Genomic DNA, 20,265 nt, shown 5'->3' on the forward strand with positions numbered 1-20,265 from the left:
ACTTTGAAATCAATCATTATTGGTGTGGATGCGTAGAAGATTTTCCGATCGGTTGGCGTAAAAATATTTAAAATCGATCTGAAAACCGCTAAGCTATTAGCGCTCAAAATCTTTCATTTTTCGTGACGCTCGTATTTTTCAATTTTTTTCAATTTTTCAATTAGCCCCTATACCAGCTACCTTCCTGAAAGACGTAGTCCTACGTCAAAAAATTCTTGCCCCCAAAAACGCTCACATGCCAAATTTGGTTCCACTTGCTTGATTAGTTTTCGAGTTTCCAGAAAATTTGTATTTCATTTATATGGAAGCCCCCCGTCACTGCGACCAGTATAGTTGATCTATTGGGATATCGCGCGGGTTTGCTGTATGACCTGCACTGCAATTTCTTTTTGGTATAATCGCTATTGAATGAGCGATATGCTTATTAAATTTTATGGCTCAAGGCTTGATCTACTTAACCCACTTATTCCTCGCTGCCAGTACTATACCATATTATAGCCGTCCCTGGCGAGAACTCATACGTACCTCTGACCAGTACGCTTAACTATATGAGGGACATTTGCACTATCAAGAGGCTTCAGAGGGTAAATATAGAATATAGCATGAAAGTAGGGTAAACGAGGGGCCTAAGAATGAACCCTTGCTAAAATTACTTGACAAGGAATGGCTTGATTCTACTAAGATTCCAACCCACCACCATTAGCTTGTCAAAGCAGACTCGATAACCTTGCAGCTACGGATCCCCCCTTGTAAAAGGGGGAGGGGTCTTAATTCACCATAGAAAAAATTTTTGCTTCATAAAACCACCGCATGCCAAATTTGGTTCCATTTGCTTGATTAGTTCTTAAGTTGTGAGGAAATTTGAATTTTATGTATATGGGAGACCCCCCCCCCCTGAACAGGGGAGGAGTCCTAATTCATAAAAAAAAATTTGCCTCCTAAAACCCACACATGCCAAATTTGGTTCCACTTGCTTGATTAGTTCTCTAGTTATGCAGAAATTCGCGTTGGATTGTGTGGGAGCCCCCCCCTCTTAGTGGGGGAGGGGTCTCTAGCCCTTCCCTGAAGAACCTTCCCCGACCCCAAATACCCCTACATGCAAAATTCACACTGATCGGTTCAGTAATAAAATTGGTGGACAAGACACAAACACGTATCACTCTTACAACATTTAAAGATAAAAACAATATTAAAAAAATTATTTTTACCTACGAGTCGACCGGTTTCAGGCATTCTATGCCTATCATCAGGACGATGCCGATGTCCAACTGATTACGCATTGTTTATCTGGTTGTATCCACGTCGAAGAGCGGGAGAAATTGTTAACTTGATCTCACTTTTTTGCCAATCCAAAGAGAGGGGAAATTATTGGTGGATCATCTCCATTCATAAGAGGTTTCTCTGCATTGGCGATATACATTGATTCCCATGCATTTAGCAGTGAAACCTTCTTAATGGTTTTGAATAATTTCGCACTCTCCCAATTTATTTTATGCCGTAATTCTTCACTGTGTGCTGCTACACTAGAGTCACATGATCGGCTGTGCTCCACGGCCTTCCTATGTTCCCTTAGTCTAATTTTAAATTTGCGACGTGTTTGTCCAATGTAGATAGCGGGGCAATCTTGGCATGGAATTTGATATATTCCAGATTGTTCCTCAAGCGGGATTTTGTCTTTGAGGTTGCACAACATTTCCCGTAGAGTGCAGCTGCTTTTGAAGGCTGTCGCAAATCCATGTTGGTGAAGAATGTTTTTGATCGAGTTTGTTATAATTGGATAAAACGGTAGGCTGATCCTAACTTTCTCATCGCTGTCTGGTTGAAGAGTTGTTGCATTCTGTCGGTGTCTTTTCCGTTCATGTTTCCGCAGGATTTTGTTCACAAAGTTGCTGTCATATCCATTCTGTCCGGCGATTTTGTGTATTTTCTCCCTTTCCGCATTAAACTCTTCTTCTTCTAACGGTATATTGAAAAGGCGGTGGGCCATCGAGTGGAATGCTGCTTGCTTTTGGGCTCCAAAATGGTTGGAGTCGGATGTTATGAAACGGTCTGTTGAAGTTGGTTTACGGTAGATGCCAAATTTCAAAGTTTTGTCTTCTTTTATTGAGATGCGAAGATCTAAAAACGGGAGTGTACCGTCTTGTTCTTTTTCAACCGTAAATCTGATCGAGTCGTGTTTCGAGTTCAGTAGGTTGAGCGTTTGTGGCAAATAGCGTTCCTTCACCAAAGCAAACACATCGTCGACGTACCGCTTCCAAACCCGGGGGAACATTTTGTCTTTTTGTACCTCGGTCTCAAAATCGCTCATAAATACTTCAGCTAATAGCGGTGAAAGCTTACTTCCCATGCTAAGGCCAAAGTTTTGTTTGTAAAACTTCCCGCGAAACATGAATAAGTTCTGCTTCATACACAACTGTGCCACAGAAAGATAAGCCGCAATGTGGTTCGAGGGGACTTGTTTTCGTTCTAAATGTGCACGTAAGCTTTTTAAGGCATCTTCAACGGGTACACTGGGGAACAGAGAAGCAACATCGAACGACACCATGATCTCACTGCGTCGTATCTCGAGGTCTTTAATCTGATCTACAAGTTCTATCGAGTTTTTTACACTCTTGCCGTGAGTCACAGGATATCGTTTGATCTCATCTACCAGCCAAGCCGCCATTTTCTCGGTTGGTGTACAGATGTTTGACGAAATTGGACGCATAGACAATGGATTCTTATGGATTTTGGGTAGGCAGTATAGTGAGGCGACCTTCGGATTCGGTACGTAAAGACGTCGCTCAAGCTTTTCATCCCCCATTAGCCGTGCCACTTTTTGTCGAACAACGTTAGCCTCGTCTATCATAGTGTTGAGAGGATCTTTGGGTTTTCCATTTTTGAATTTACACTCTTCGTACGGACCTTCATTGATCATGTTGAGTACGCGCGAGTCGTAATCGTTTTTATCCATGATCACAATTGCATTTCCTTTATCAGCGCGGGAATAAACCACGTTACGTTCTTTAAGCTGTTTGATAATATTGTGGCACGTGCAAAAAGTGGCACGGCTAATGGGGGATGAAAAGCTTGAGCGACGTCTTTACGTACCGAATCCGAAGGTCGCCTCACTATACTGCCTACCCAAAATCCATAAGAATCCATTGTCTATGCGTCCAATTTCGTCAAACATCTGTACACCAACCGAGAAAATGGCGGCTTGGCTGGTAGATGAGATCAAACGATATCCTGTGACTCACGGCAAGAGTGTAAAAAACTCGATAGAACTTGTAGGTCAGATTAAAGACCTCGAGATACGACGCAGTGAGATCATGGTGTCGTTCGATGTTGCTTCTCTGTTCCCCAGTGTACCCGTTGAAGATGCCTTAAAAAGCTTACGTGCACATTTAGAACGAAAACAAGTCCCCTCGAACCACATTGCGGCTTATCTTTCTGTGGCACAGTTGTGTATGAAGCAGAACTTATTCATGTTTCGCGGGAAGTTTTACAAACAAAACTTTGGCCTTAGCATGGGAAGTAAGCTTTCACCGCTATTAGCTGAAGTATTTATGAGCGATTTTGAGACCGAGATACAAAAAGACAAAATGTTCCCCCGGGTTTGGAAGCGGTACGTCGACGATGTGTTTGCTTTGGTGAAGGAACGCTATTTGCCACAAACGCTCAACCTACTGAACTCGAAACACGACTCGATCAGATTTACGGTTGAAAAAGAACAAGACGGTACACTCCCGTTTTTAGATCTTCGCATCTCAATAAAAGAAGACAAAACTTTGAAATTTGGCATCTACCGTAAACCAACTTCAACAGACCGTTTCATAACATCCGACTCCAACCATTTTGGAGCCCAAAAGCAAGCAGCATTCCACTCGATGGCCCACCGCCTTTTCAATATACCGTTAGAAGAAGAAGAGTTTAATGCGGAAAGGGAGAAAATACACAAAATCGCCGGACAGAATGGATATGACAGCAACTTTGTGAACAAAATCCTGCGGAAACATGAACGGAAAAGACACCGACAGAATGCAACAACTCTTCAACCAGACAGCGATGAGAAAGTTAGGATCAGCCTACCGTTTTATCCAATTATAACAAACTCGATCAAAAACATTCTTCACCAACATGGATTTGCGACAGCCTTCAAAAGCAGCTGCACTCTACGGGAAATGTTGTGCAACCTCAAAGACAAAATCCCGCTTGAGGAACAATCTGGAATATATCAAATTCCATGCCAAGATTGCCCCGCTATCTACATTGGACAAACACGTCGCAAATTTAAAATTAGACTAAGGGAACATAGGAAGGCCGTGGAGCACAGCCGATCATGTGACTCTAGTGTAGCAGCACACAGTGAAGAATTACGGCATAAAATAAATTGGGAGAGTGCGAAATTAATCAAAACCATTAAGAAGGTTTCACTGCTAAATGCATGGGAATCAATGTATATCGCCAATGCAGAGAAACCTCTTATGAATGGAGATGATCCACCAATAATTTCCCCTCTCTTTGGATTGGCAAAAAAGTGAGATCAAGTTAACAATTTCTCCCGCTCTTCGACGTGGATACAACCAGATAAACAATGCGTAATCAGTTGGACATCGGCATCGTCCTGATGATAGGCATAGAATGCCTGAAACCGGTCGACTCGTAGGTAAAAATAATTTTTTTAATATTGTTTTTATCTTTAAATGTTGTAAGAGTGATACGTGTTTGTGTCTTGTCCACCAATTTTATTATTGTGGTGCTCTTACGGTGGCGCGAAAGCAAGAAAAAGTCGGTTCAGTAGTTTTCGATTCTATAAGGAGCATACAGACAGGCAGACAGACAGACAGACAAATCCTTTTTTATAGGTATAGATAAAACCGTGCTGCTTGCTGCTTTGTATGTTAACTAAATCCCTATAATTTAAAGTGTGGCAACGCTGCAGTACGCAGTATCAATCGAATCAACATGGCCATACGCATTTTGTCTTTAAAGTTCACCGAAGGCATGACGCTAAAAACGGATCTAACAAAAATATTACATGATTGTAGCTCCAGTTGATATTTCTATCAAAGTGTGTTATAAATGTGATAGCAAAAGTTGCGACAAAGGAAAAGTTTTACAAACAATCTATCTCGTTCTGGTATTTATAACACGATTTGTTACATTTTGGTTACAAAGCAGGGCAGAACGCAGGTTTTTAAACATTTGAGACATTTTTTGTTATTTTAACCAACCAAGCTTATAACAAAACGCAAAAGAAATATTGTTATATAAAACTGTTATTTAGAGATTATACTGTTTATTTTCATTTGATCGGGAATTCACTTTTCCACTCTTCTTCAACTTTTGTTTGACAATTGCCCAATATTTCTCAATTGGACGGAATTGAAGGCATTCGTATGGATTGATGCCATTTACGAAGAAATCCACCTCGTTGTTGGCCGTTGGCCAAATTAGGCCGAAACTGTAACGATTTAGCCAATTTGAACCGCATTCACGATTTTTGAACTCGACCACGTCGGATTTTCGAAGTGGGTACCCAAAAATAATATTCGGTTCGTGGCTTCCATCCAGGATAACTTCTTTGAAAGCAAATTAAACATGATCAATTATTCAGCACTGAAGGAGGAAACAGTTCAAACTGCTGTCCAAATATTCCCCTTTCTGATCACTAAAACAGTGCGTCCAGATATTAAGCGGCTCGAGCTTTATTATTTCTGTATAGATTTTCACAGCGTTACGGAATTGGGCCTAACTCTTTAGAACTTACGTATAGTTCTAAAATAAAAGCAAAACTTGTAGTCAATGCATTCTTGTTAAAATGTCCCGGCTGCTGGTTTAGTTATTGAGTGACAATATTACTGGAACAATGGAGTTTCCGTTGGCTGTACTTTGTATTATACAGCCTTAAACCGCTTAAAAACGGTGAACAAACGGATTTCAGTGTGAAAAGTGGACGTTTCAGTAGGACTCGCTCCCACCGCATTCCAAAATTAATAAATGAATAATATGATCTTGAAAAAAAATGTCGTTCTCATTAAACTGTTGGTCAAATTGAAGTAATATATTTCTCTGCTTCTATCCAAAGCCGTACACTCTGGATTGGTAACAAATCTGATGTAAAATGCAACAACTTCAATCCGTTTGCTGGTGTATGCTTTTCTCGAGATTCTCTAATATCACCACTCTTCTTGATCTACTTATTGCCTACCTTGGTAGAAGGAAACCTACCTCTCACTTTTAACAAGAACCCTTTCGCGAGGGTTATTACAATTCTCCTTATCAGAATACTAACTAATAATCCAAAAAGCACGTTAATATTCGCTTTGAAACACTCGAAATCCTTTCGTTTCGAAGCTATTTTATTGCTATCTTTGCGAATCAAATCGTATTCTTTATTGTCCTTCAAAAACAAATCTATTTGCTCTGCTCTGCCATGCCAATATGCAAAATTTTTTCCATACCTATCATAAGCTTTGTCTGATTTTAGTTACTCATACCTAACAGGAATGCTTAGAAAATACTTATCATTTTACGATTTACTCGTATCGAATCGATCGACGATTGTAGCGGTAACAATTGTTAGAAAACCGATTCTGTGGCTAACGCCTCAGCATCTGTGCTTCATAAAACAGTAACCTAATGATATCAACAGACATTTTTTTCAGCTAAAAATCACAAAAATATATCACAAATACTTTGTATTCCACCTCCTTACATCCTATGTTTCAAACAACAACATTCCAGAGATTAAAATATACTTTGCCCTATGTACTGCGCTTGTGCTGGTTTGCACATTCGAATGACTGGAAACAGGAGATTCTATTTATGGTGAAGAAAAATTACTTAATCTATGTAATAAGAGCCTAAATTGTCTAGAACGAAATAAGCCAAACTTTTTTCCAAACCAAAGCATGCTGGTTCCTAGTTTTCACGCCAGGGATCCGTCTCGCGGTACATTCGGTCAACATTTTCCTTGAGTAGTTTTTGCTGTTCTGTAAATTGGAAATATGATATAATAATGCCCATCTAATTTTCAAGTGAATACAAAAAAGTTACCAATATTTAAATTTGCTATTACACATTGTTTCATAAGAAATTCATAACACAGTTCCCGACTAAGGCCAAAGGCATGCATGTTACATGTGAAACTTCTGAAAATCAGAATGAAAAGATTAATAAAATGGAGCAAATTTGTTGACTGTCATTTCATAGATTTAACTTGCCCCAACTGTCCGAAACTAAGATTTTGATGGAACTTTTTGTCCTCCTGCAGCTCGAATGGATCCGTCCGGTCACAGGCACTGGTTGACGAAGATCGTTCCGCTTCAGGCACGGCAAGTACGTGGCAACCGGTCGCATCATCCGCTCTGGCTTGCGAATTTGTCGATTTCGTCGGAGGAACCGGCCGGTGCTTCCGCTCGGTTTGTAAAGCATCGAAAAAGGCCGCATTCCAGAAACGCAACGAGTGCCAAATCGGTTGATCCCGCAAATAGGTGTACAAATACTCACGGTATGGTTCACAACCAGGAACGTCAACTGAAAGAGGAAAAGTGGTTGATGGGAGAAGCACAAGATAAAATTCAAACTAGCTTACTGTCATGATAGAAGGTAAAGCACATGTTCATAAGAGTTTTGGCCGGGGAAAAGTCCTCACTTTCGGCACACTCAAACAACACAATTGCAAAATACTGAATCAGCGAATAAAAGGTCGATTCATCTACCCGTTTAGATTTGGCTCGTTGTGCGTTAACCAAGCGAGAGAACCACAGGCGACCAGTTTCCGTCTAAAATAAATCAAAAAATCTACCTATAACAATCAATCAACCAAGCAAAAACCACCGGCTAACCCGTGCGTATTGACCGAAATCGGATTTCAGCTCCAGTGTAATGGAGGAACTTTCTCGGAAAAGTATTTTCACGAAACGCTTCATAAAATCCAGTATTGCTTCCTCCGACTGACTGTCAAGGCTGATAGAGGACGCCCACGATGGCACTGAATTCTCCGACTCGGATCGGATCCACATCTTCAACTCAGACGATTCCAGGGTGGCACTAAGTACGCAGGACTCGTTGTCACTAGTTGAGGCACTGCTAGGCATACCTGCAAAAGAAACCCCGTCAATTACATCCACCTAGAGACAACCTTCGCCAAAACAAATACATTGACCAATTTTGTTATCTCTAAGATGGTCTTTGCCGGACGGAACGGCTTCCACTACTGGTACGGATTGTGAGGCCACTTCCATTGCTAGATCACTTTCTCCATCTCCGGGAGGCGGTTGAGGTGATTTCGAATCAATCGAACAGGAATTATTGCTATAGTTGCTGTGAGTAAACTCGGTACTAATACTGTTTGCAGGAGGTTTCTCCACCTCTCCACGCACTGCCACTGGCAGAGCGTTACTTCCGTTTGCCACTGCTGCAAATACGAAGATTACTCTTGGTTGAGCTACTCCAAGATCAAATAAAAATAACTTACGATGACTAAATGCTGGATTTCTGTATCGTCCTGATAGTACTTCTTCATGTGCTCGCCGCTCTTTAGCTCTCCGCAGTTCAAAATCGACCTCGTTTCCGGCCGTCGTATCATCTACAAAAGCAAATGGGATAGGAAATTAAATATTTTACATCGCAAACGAATACGACGCGATGCCAGTGATATAATAGGTAACTGTAAGCAACGTTGTTCAAACGTGCATACATTAATTTACCGGCAAAAGTTCAAACACACCTGGGTGCTTCCAGTGGGAAGCCTCATACTTTTGTCTCAGCATACTGTCTACCTTCGCTTGGTTGCGGTTCTCGGTCGTTTCCGTATCTTCGGAGGACGATAAACTGAGGGCGGCATCAATCTGCAATTAAAGGAATTACAATGGTGTTAAATGTTTGGCATAGCACTAAATTCCGCTTGAGAAAACATTCACCATTAGCGAATTGAAATTTGTTTATGCTTTCATTAAACGCTTTGTGTCATATTCACAATATCTATTGGTCTATGCCATTTTGAACTTCATCAGATCGATAATTTTTTTTAATGATGTACATTTTTGAACAATTACTGCCCTCTAGTGCCCAAGTTTTGAAGTAGGACTACTTCTTTGATTTCTATATTGGGGTGCACTTTTTTTCTTAGTTTTTGAGAAGTTTTCAACTTCAGCAATAGATGAATCCCCCAAATTAAAATGATAAATCAAACTATGTTTTTGAATGAATATATATATTAGACTGTAATGAGAAGGTATGAGTATATATCAGTATATAAAAGGAAGTATCAGCGATTTATGGCGATTTCAAGATAAATAATTCACAGGAGGGTTAAAGAACGTTCAACAAGAAAAGCACGACTTTTCTATGCAGGATTGCATCTCATCTCACCACTATTGGCAAAATATTGATGTAAATGTGAACAAAAGGAAGATGAGATATTTCAAATGGTGACATTTCAAAAGAACGTCATGCATGGTGCTACGAGCAAACGACGACGTATAAAACATGCGACGACGTATAAACGACGTATATAAACCTAAAGCCACTCGGGAGTTGAGTTTTTTAAAGCTTTAGTTCAATTTAGAGAAGTTCTGCTTTTTAGCATAATCATAAGCGTAGGATACCGCCCGTGTGTAGGACCGACGAAAAATTGCAAAATGATAGCTGGAAAACCATGTTTGGGAGACTAGGCTACTCCTCATTGTGAAACCTCACCAGAACTACCGACGTAGAAGAAGATCCGAGTCTTTATCGAAGAAATGTACTCAATAGGCCGTATGAATAAAACAGTTTACTTTGCTTTTCCCGTTTAAATCGCACGAGAGCATTTGCTCTAACTCTTTTATTCATACGGCCTAATGACTAGGTGAATTTACATGTCCGCCGGACGGCAGAAAAAACGAATAAAATCAGAGATCATCACTGTCATCGGTTACCCGCCATGGTTCTCACCTGTTTCCAGGACAGGTTCTTGTTAACAGTCCAGATGTCGTTGGCTAAGCTGGGACTCTGGGTCACCTACGTGCTCGACCTTCTGTTGCTATTGGCCATTGATTATATCGCACCATCGACAAAGGAGTTCCTCATTAGATGTCCTGTTGTTAGTCCTTTCTTTGTATCCGTTCAGTTTCGCAATTCCCAAAATGTACGTTAATTCTTTTTGTTTCCCTAGCTCACTTAACGGTAATCTTTCCATCCTATGTATCATGTGATGGAAAGCTGCCATTTTTTGCTGGTGGATATTCAAGAAAGGAAGTTTTCCGCCTTTTTCCATTTCGTATGTGAAGTGTACGTTCCTGTGTGTGCCATTCATGGCTGCTAGAATGGTTTCCAGTTCTCCTCTCTTGATTATGCTGAAAACGTCGTCGACGTATCGCCACCATCTTTTTGGGAGTACCTGGTTTTGTTCCGGCTTGCTTTCAAGGTTAGCCATGAATAGTTCACACAGGGACGGTGATAATGGATTGCCCATCAGTGCACTTTTCAACACACCATTTCAGATCAAATGTAGCTGAGCATGTCGGATGATTGCCGATATTCCTGTGTCCTGTTAGGAGTCCCGTGATTGTGCGTAGTTCACTACGAGTTAAATGGAGTAGTTTTTTAGCTACTGAAGGGTTTGGGTAGATAAACTGTTTAGCTTGTCTACAGCCCTGTGTTTGATTCCAACGGGATACTATTTCTAACTTTTCCCATGCCATTAATTCGCCTTTCACGGCGGATGTGGAGATGTCCAGAAACGGTTCAGGACCAATAAATTGCTGAGCTGACCCTTGTCAGTCCCCGGGGAACCAGGGGTGCTGGTGGACCGAAAAAACGCCTGATCGGTAAAAGCCCTCAGGCTAGCGAGTTGGCAGAGCTAACTGATGAACCAGCGGGAAGCTCCAAGACCCAGGTTAAGGCCAAGAGGAAAGGCGGAGGAGGCTCCAGAAAAAAAACAGCTCCACCTAAACCACCAAGAAGAGTTCCGCATACAAGTCCATAGCGGAAGGAGTGCTCGGGGACGGAGTGCAGGTACGTGCTCTCACACCAGAAGTGACTCTCCAGCTTAAGAACCTGGACGAGATCACCGAAGTGCGCGAGGTCGTACAAGCTCTCAATGAGCAAAGTGGAGTGGTGGTGGAAACCGAGGTGGTTCGCCTACGCAAGGGTCCGGCCTGGACCCAGGTAGCCATCATACGACTTCCGCTGACTGACGGAAACGAAGCCCTGAAAGCTGCTAGGCTAAAAGTGGGGTGGTCGGTATGCCCACTGAGCGTGCTCAAGCAGTCGGAAGCTTGCTTCCGGTGCTACGAGCACGGACATAAAGCCTGGAACTGCAAGGGACCAGATAGGAGCCAGTTGTGCAGGAGATGTGGCAGTGCTGGCCATAAAGCAAGGGACTGCGCGGAGCCTCCCAAGTGCCTGATCTGTACTCGGCCGGTGTGCCGGCGACTAAGCCACGTTCATAGTGCAAGTGACACAACTCAACCTGAACCACTGCAGCACAGCTCAGCAGCTGTTAAACCAAGCAGTTTCTGAGTCAGCAATGGACATTGCCATAATCTCGGATCCATATCGCGTCCCTGCCGGAAACGGCAACTGGGTCTCAGATAGGTCTGGGACGGCGGCTATATGGACGACAAGCAGGTCCCGGTTCAGGAGATTGTGTCAACTGCAGACGAGGGATTTGCGGTTGCCAAAGTGAGGGGAGTGTTCTACTGCAGCTGTTATGCTCCGCCGAGTTGGTCTATCGAGCAGTTTACGCGGATGGTAGACCGAGTATCATTTGTGCTAACTGGTTTAAAGCCGGTGGTTGTGGCGGTCGACTTTAACGCTTGGGCGGTAGAGTGGGAATGTCGTTGCACGAACCACAGGGCTCGGATTCTGCTTGAGGCTCTGGCAAAGCTTAACGTAGATCTGGTCAACGTCGGCAACACAAGTACCTTCAGTAAGAACGGTGCGGAGTCTATCATCGACGTGACTTTCGGCAGTCCTGGTCTGATAGGAGACTGGAGGATAGACAATGGCTACACTCACAGTGACCATCAGGCGGTCCGCTATGGTATCGGTTAGATAACGAGGCGGCAGGCGGCAAGTAGGGCCGACACTCCAACCACCCGTGGATGGAAGACATTATACTTCGACCCCGAAGTATTTGTGGAAACGATCCGAAGACAGTGCGGTGATCGCGGTATGTCCGATCCGAACGCTGATCATTTGACTGAGGTACTGTATGCCTAGGAAAAACCGACCTAGGTACGGGAGGTCACTGGCTTACTGGTGGACAGCTGAAATTGCGGAACCCCGCGGAGCGTGCTTTCGTGTGAGGAGAATTATGCAAAGAGCTCGTTCAGACGAAGGTAGGGCTGAATGTCTAGTAGCACTTGTTGCTGCACGCGCAGCGCTTAAGAGTGGGATAAAAGCTAGTAAACGCTTGAAAGGTTCCCAGCTAGTACCAACTCATATATCAATGTACGAAAACTATCGTAAATTTCTCCTAACAAACTCGAAATCGCAACTAAAGCTGGATAAAGTGGGATCAAGTTGATTTTCTGTCGTATATAATGATGATGGCTGACATACATACGATTTCCAGCACAAAATCGTAGAGTAGTACGGAACGACTCGCGCTTAATCGGATATGATCGTAAATAAATATACTCATAAAGTCGTAACACTCAAAATTATTTGTAATCACGTATATCGTCTCCAAAATAGTACGGATATGCCAATTTTGCGCATGAAATACGATTTATTTATGTATTTCTGTACGTAATGCTAATTTTTACCTTTTTTATACGTATGAAAATGCTAGCTGGGTTATGTGCCAGTACTAATGCCTACCCGTGGGGTGATGCCTACAGGGTGGTAATGGCAAAGACCAAGGGCAGGATGGCGCCCGCAGGGCGATCGCCAGAGATGCTGGAGCGAATCATCGAGGGCGTCTTTCCGCGCCACGAGCCAAGGCCCTGGCCTCAGGCCGCTGAGTCGTTCCACGGCCGACGTTCCAGTATCTCAGACCATAGCGTAGGATGGTCGACCTCCTTGCCGAACATCCAAAGTAACGTGGGCGACGGCGGCTTAGAGGTTGGGGAGGAAGCGACGGTTACGAACGAGGAACTCATTGAGATCGCTAAATCCCTAAAGGTGAGCAAGGCACCGGGACCAGACGGAATCCCGAATTTGGCCTATTTTTGGAGACTCCCGAATTATTCGGAGCAGTAATGAGTAGATGCCTGGAAGATGGCCACTTCCCGGACAGATGGAAGCGACAGAACCTTGTCCTATTGCCGAAGCCGGGAAAACCTCCGGGTGTCCCCTCGTCATATAGGTCGATCTGTCTGCTCGATACTGCCGGCAAGGTGCTGGAGAGGGTTATCCTTAACAGACTCGTACAGTACACGGACGGTACAAACGGTCTGTCAAGGAACCAATTCGGCTTCCGCAAAGACAAATCTACGGTGGATGCCATCTTGTCTGTCACTAAGACAGCCGAGGTGGCAATCCAGCGTAAGAGGACCGGTATCCGCTATTGCGCAGTTGTTACGCTCGGCGTGAGATATCGTGGTGAACAACAGCAAGTCAGTGCAGGAAGGAAATATCAGCGCCGGGGACTGCACTATTTCGTCAACGCGGTTCTTAAAACTCCTAGGAGTCATGGACGACAACAAGCTCAAGTTCGGGAACCACTATGCCTGCAAGAAGGTTACAGCTATTTCGGCATTGTCTCGTATGATGTCTAATAGCTCTGCGGTATATGGCAGCAAGCGAAGGCTTTTAGCCAACGTGGTCCAGTCCATACTTAGGTATGGTGGACCGGTGTGGTCAACGGCGTTAGGAACCAAAAGCTACGCAGGTAAGCTGGAAAGTACCTATCGTCTCATGTGCTTAAGAGTGGCGAGTGCGTATCGCACAGTTTCATATGACGTAATCTGCGTCTTAGCGGGTATGATGCCTATTGGCATCAACATCAGTGAGGATGTAGAATACTTCAACCAACGTGGAACTAGAAGCATACGGAGTACCACAGGATCGGTCTCGATGACTACCTGGCAGCGGGCATGGTCTAATTCCACAAAGGGCTGATGGACACATCGACTTATTCCGGAAGTATCCGGGTTTCACCTGACACAGATTCTGTCAGGGCATGGTTGTTTTAGACAGTATCTGCACAAGTTCGGGCATGCGGAGTCCCCCGCGTGTTCCGAATGCGTGGATGTTGAAAAAACTGCAAAACATGTTTTCTTTATATGCCCTCGTTTCGAGGGCGCGAGAAGCAACATGCAGGCAGTAAGCGGAGAGGACACTACTCCGGACAACTTACCCCAAAGGATGTGTTCTAGCTCGAACGTCTGGGGAGCGGTCAATGCGGCTGCTACCCAGATTGTACTTGAGCTACAAAACTGCTGGAGAGCCGATCAACGGCGAGTAAATAGCCTAACTACCATAGTCCAGTAGTTATCTAAGAGGGTGCGTTAAGCACAATACCCCTCCCTGAAGTAATACCAATAACCCAGTAAACCATTTGGTTTGTATATCTCGATTGCAACTGAGGTATACGAAATCATATCTGAACGAAAAAGTTATATTTCACGCCATATAAGAACATATATGTACCAAAGTGGAAGCGATATACGTGCGAAAATTTTGACAACTATTTGTAATTCTATTTTGCTCAGTTTTTATAACACGCAACTAAATACTCCTGAATATATGATTAAGATATAATCAAATATTGCAATTGTCTATCCTGCTTTATAATTCATAGTCATGAATTGTATATGAAGACACGCACGACTGCAAAACAACTTATTGTTCACTTCGATTTGACATACTCTAATCATTATATAATTCCAATGTGAAATTGACATGAAAACGATAGAAAGTGAACTTTCTATTACGGTTTTGTGTTATCTGGGAAGGTGGTGCCAGGGGGGATTGAAGCTGGAGACTCGAGTTTTAGTGGGTCTGGGTCCTAAAGCCCCATTAGGAGGATCGGGATACCAAACCCCACACCCTGAGTTGTCTTCTCAGGTGTCTGATAGTACCGTTTCTTCTAAGGAGCTGAGCGGGAAGAAGATACAGATGAAAAAACTAATTCTATGAATATCCATAAAATCTTCTTAACAGATTGATACTAGTTATGGCCGATGTCAATTTATATTCTTATTATGGCATTATTTTTATCAAATCTTCCAATGTAAATCATATGTTATAATAATGTAAACACATATTTAGACAGAATGAAACCAGCAGCAAGCAAGACCATTTCCATATGGGTAAAATCTAATGCTAAATTGCAATGAATTATTTATTGATATTGAATGACTAGTTTTCCACTGGTTTATCGCAGGTCATGGTGTGCTCGAGTAAGCTCTAATTTATATAAAAAAACCTACCTAGCAGCAAACACCAGTAATGCCTCCTAGTAACAGAGCGACTGCCGGGAACAATTTCATCCTATATTTGTTATGCACGATTAATATAAAGCGGAAAGTAGGAATTCACAACAACATTAGCATAGGTTTGATTCTGAATACAATTTAAACTATTGCTTTTCATCCATGAAATGATGATTGCAACGTTGATGGTAGTCATACAAAAAAATATCATGAAAATTATTATTGATTATGTGTTTAACCGTTCATATCTTCGTCATCTTTATGAAACTAAAAACTGTATTGCCGAAAGTTATAGAGCAAAACTGCACGTATGTGTACTCTATTCACAGAGCAGCATGGTGTGCGCGTACTGTGAACATTATTAAAATAGGTATTAACAAACTGTCGCACACATTTACGTACCACCTATTCATCTGATGGCCTTTTGTTTCCTGATCAAAAAGATAAATTGTTGAATTTATCTCAAATTCAATCTCTTCCCAATGCAGTGTAATATTATGTAGTCATTTACCATACCAATATTACATCTGATGAGCGTGTTGTATAATAATAAATGATTTCTTAATATTAAAGCTTAAATATAAAAGCAAGTGTAAAGCTCTAATCTTACCAGTATATTAAAATATCTCATCGGTCGGAATGCGATTCAACTTATATAACCTCGTACATCCCCAACTCAAACTTTTTGCTGCAAATAATAAGACATAATCGTTTCTCCACAGCTCCTAAGCTTTGACCCCTCGCTTCGATAAGCTGCAATCGAATTTTATGCTCATCATGCGGTTAGGTGCGCTTTAACGTTTCCATTCGATGCTGTTTGCTGATGCTAGGAGAAAATCTCGTCGTCATCCAACAGCAACAGCAGAAGCAGCAGCAGCAGCAACCGATAATCAAATTGCCGTACGAAAATCAACGAACCGGAAAATGTGTAAATGTTCACCGCCTCAGCTTCATCTAGAAACATCGTGATATGTGCGGTGCCGATATATTATTCCAGCTTGCTAGCAAACGGAATACTTCAGATATTTCGAATGCTTTTCTCTAGCAATGTGTATGCTCAAGACATTACTATACAGTCTTAGGACGTGGGAGTTTCCAATTTAGGTCGATAGAACAGAATTTGAATAAAATAGGATTGAAAATTTCTTTCAATTTTCTACTAGGAAACGCTTCCGGGTGTAATCAATAGAAATTATTGATTACGTGAACTTTTTTAAAGTAATTTAAATAAAATCAGCAGTTTGTTAAAACAGTTATGTGGATTTCTATCAGTGATTTACTTTATCGTAGTACAACACTGACAAACCATCCACTGTCACATCGGTCGAAACAAACACTATTATTGTGTACTCCTAGCTGCGTATAAGTGTCGAATGAGAAATATTTATTTAACGCTAACCGGTTTCATCCACGAATAAGCAAGGTGCTTAATTTGCTAGGTAATTCAGTGACTGATAACATTTTCAACGCCAAGCAAAACCTATTTAAAAATTGTACTACGAAGGTTCGTTCACATACCAAAATATGTTAATTTAACACAACTATAAAAATCGATTACCACTAAACACCGTGCGCCTCCCTCGGGTGACATGTAACAATGGAGAACAGAAGGAAAGGAGAATCCAGCTACACATTCCGGCGATAACCTACCTTATTCGATATCCCATTAATAATCTCCGTGCTGTTGCCAAGCACGGACAGAAACTTGGACTTGATGGCACTGGGAGTTTTTCCCATAAACGATTTCAGCTTGTTGGCCCTGACGTCCGAGGCGGTTGCCCCGTTGAACGAACCGGACGTTTCCCCACTGGTGAAATCAGCCGGTTGGCTTGCGCGATCCCTTGTGGCGGCAGCCTTTGTGGCCATTGTCGATGCGAATGCTGCAATATCCATGCCCTGCCGACAGCTCGACCGACAATGCACTTTCGATTGATTGTTGATTTGTCGCTCGGCAAGCCCTCTTTTGTGCTCTCCGAACAGTGAGTTTCAGCAGCAAAACATGCACCACCAACGGGATACAGCGTTATAAATAGAACTCACCAATTTTCACTAGAGGTGAAGTGTAGCCTTTTAATTGTGTCGAGGTATCAAATTACTATGCTGCATTGCAAGATAGAACCACGCCAGCTTGGCTGTTTAATTTTATCACTTGCTGTTTTTCCTTTCGCGTTCCAGGGGAAAGGCAAAATTTATGTAATCCACTCAAGGCTCATAACATTGAACTTTTCACATTGCTTTTCATTGCACTCCAGCACTTGTTTTCTTCAGTCGACGTTTCCTTTGACACGAGTTTCCTTGACTTGAGTTAGAATTTTCCTGATTATCGAATCGATATCTTCCAAGGCTTCCTTCCGGCGTTCAGGGTTAACAGGAACAATAAGAGATTTGCAACGATAAAATTTTAAGCAATTAAAGTAAACTACAACATCAAACTTTTTCTTCTTTCCAGTCCCTACACTAAAACCACAGAAAAACAAGCCATCTATCCTACGACAAAGCTACATGAAAACTGATTCAATGCGACTTTTCCGCTCGTGTGCTAGCCCATTCGGACCGGTTCGCTGCTGAACAGAATTGTACTCTGAGCTAGTGACCTGTCAGATGTGAAGAGGACGCGTCGCGACAGTCGCATTCCACAAATTTTGTGAATTCTTCCAGAATACATATGTTGTAAATAACTCATATATTTAATAACACCAGATAAATATAATTTTCATTCCATAGCAGGGTAAAAAATACGCCATTACTTTCATTTTTACGGTTCAGAACACTATCGAAAAGCCGACTCTAACCGAGCAAAAACCGATTAGAACCGATGCAGATATTGGATAGCACAAATACAAGTTATTTGTGCGACTTGAAGTTCTACTAACACACTTAAAAACGTTATAAACATGATCATTGACACTTTTCGGCTGTCACTTTGGTAGCCCAAAAGCCGGTGGTGGGTGGTATAAGGCATCACCTACACAAACCCAACCGACAACTAGTACAGTCAGTAAGTACAGACCGGTGGGTGGTGAAAAAAGTACTCCTTTGCAACAGTGCGTGGGTGTAGGGAAAATGTGGAATAATGTGGACAGAAGGAATGAAACCAAAACATACTCTCTACGATGGGTACAACGGGACGAACGACTGACGGGAAAAACTCGTCAATAAATTGGACGCGTTTGCGCGTGGTGAAATGGGTCGGAACAAATTGTAAACATCAACAATCGCACCACGTGGTTGATTTGCCACGAAACGTAGAAAAGGGTGCAGCAAAAATGGAGTAAAATGCTCAGCCTGTTGTACAATAAAAATGTGGAAAGGCATTACTTTGAGATAATAATTATCGCGTAATGAATTAGAACCAATGGTATTTTTCCGAATTCAGAGAAATTGCAACTTTTTGTATTTTTACATCTTTCAATCTATCTATTTACATCTATCATCTATCTAATCGTAAAAATGTGTCTCTAAAGTGTGTTGACAAAATTCATAGAAATGAGCTTTGAAAGCTATCATGAAAAACTTTTTGATGATTTAATCCCAGATTTGTCTTTCTGCCAATCTATCGGTAAATTCACCAGTATTGCTAATTTTTAATTATCGTTACCCATTAAAGCGCATACATTTATCTGCATTTGACGCATTCCAGCGTTACGGGACATTATCCCTACCATGCAGATCGGTTCCTGTTTCATTAAATCCCTGGCATTCTAGTGGAAAATAAAGTACTCTTTTAACAACTATTTTACAAAGTATTTGCCAAAAATTTGGTGAAACCGGAGGCGATTCACAGGGTAACAATGGGTGCTAATTGTGTCCCGTAACGCTGGAATGTGACATTTTTGCAGCTTATTGAAAATCGTCAGAGCACTTTTTTCGGCTAATTCTTACCGATTGATTTATGAATCAAACAACATTAAAGTTCTGGTGACTATTGACGTAGGATATAGATCAGAATGCCGAATTGAGACTTAAAAATAATCATGGAAATTAAAAAGAAGCTTTGATTATGATGGAGAAAATGTGCTCGAAGGTGTGAAAAGGTTATCGACTTACTTACTTTAAAAAATTCATACAAAATTGGGCGAATGTATAAAGGCAAAAAAATTTTTTTTGGAGGTGTTTAACAGAGCTGTTTGCTGAAGAAATAAAAGTCTTATCTCTTATGGTTGATAGGATGAAGTAATTTAAGGTTTTTTGGACGGAGGGGATCTAAAAAATCCGTTTTTTTCTTAATATCTCCTTTCGTGTTTATTTCTCACAAATCTTGGCTTCTAAGCACTTTCACATACAATGAATATGCACATTTTGTTTGAAGGAATCAAGCCGCTATCTCCTTCGGTTCTGTAGCCATAGGCATATCATATCACCAAGCAAATTGGTCCTTCTTAAAAAGAGTAGTTGGCCAAAAATAATTATGTAAATTCACAAATACGTTTGAGCTATTCAAAACGGCATGCGCAAAATGCAGTGCTGCAAAAGTGTTAACCCCACCGTTGCAAATTATCCCGGACAGGGAATCAAAATATCATTGTTCACACGCAGAAAGAACCGACAAAAACGAAGAGCGGTAAACGAGTTATTCTCTGTCTATAAAACAAACATACGTAGCAACCAGAATGTATCACAATAACAAAATAATAGGACAAAGGAATGACCCTTCACACCAGCAAGCAGGACAACTTTCGATGAGACTATATTTTAATACACACTCGGTCTCACAAGCTCTTGATGTTGATGATGCAGGTATACAATAAAATATGTCTTTGTCTCCAGTCGGCTGGTTAAAGTCAACACTTTATCAGTAATTTGAACTAAAAGGACAAACAGCAAAAAAACTTAAGAAAAAGACCAGCTTGCTTTGACCTAAAGTCTGGCGTACAAAAGTTACCAACGTTACCTTCGTAACTACCAAACA

General features: G+C 41.8%; 2 protein-coding genes across 3 annotated transcripts in view; both read right to left on the reverse strand.

Annotated features, from left to right (window-relative positions):
- Positions 1 to 1,333: 1,333 nt before the first annotated feature.
- Positions 1,334 to 2,953, reverse strand: LOC128740504 (uncharacterized). The gene has a single exon (XM_053836047.1). The coding sequence runs from the start codon at positions 2,951 to 2,953 to the stop codon at positions 1,334 to 1,336; it is 1,620 nt and encodes a 539-aa protein (XP_053692022.1).
- A 3,083-nt stretch (positions 2,954 to 6,036) lies between these two features.
- LOC128744429 (uncharacterized protein KIAA0513) overlaps positions 6,037 to 20,265 on the reverse strand; it is a 31,949-nt gene continuing 17,720 nt past the window's right edge. Inside the window, exons 1-9 of one of the 2 annotated variants that reach the window (XM_053841446.1) lie at positions 17,007 to 17,827; positions 8,717 to 8,837; positions 8,465 to 8,575; positions 8,147 to 8,404; positions 7,833 to 8,086; positions 7,580 to 7,769; positions 7,209 to 7,521; positions 7,042 to 7,136; positions 6,037 to 6,977 (exon numbers count right to left, since the gene is read on the reverse strand). In XM_053841446.1, the coding sequence (XP_053697421.1) occupies positions 6,907 to 6,977; positions 7,042 to 7,136; positions 7,209 to 7,521; positions 7,580 to 7,769; positions 7,833 to 8,086; positions 8,147 to 8,404; positions 8,465 to 8,575; positions 8,717 to 8,837; positions 17,007 to 17,249 (1,656 nt within the window). In that variant the 5' untranslated portion in view covers positions 17,250 to 17,827 and the 3' untranslated portion in view covers positions 6,037 to 6,906. Of the gene's footprint in view, positions 6,978 to 7,041; positions 7,137 to 7,208; positions 7,522 to 7,579; positions 7,770 to 7,832; positions 8,087 to 8,146; positions 8,405 to 8,464; positions 8,576 to 8,716; positions 8,838 to 17,006; positions 17,828 to 20,265 lie in introns of those variants that run through there. The other variant, XM_053841447.1, reaches the window with a different exon arrangement.

The sequence above is a fragment of the Sabethes cyaneus genome, chromosome 3 (assembly GCF_943734655.1).
Source record: "Sabethes cyaneus chromosome 3, idSabCyanKW18_F2, whole genome shotgun sequence".
In the NCBI taxonomy this organism is placed as follows: domain Eukaryota; kingdom Metazoa; phylum Arthropoda; class Insecta; order Diptera; family Culicidae; genus Sabethes; species Sabethes cyaneus.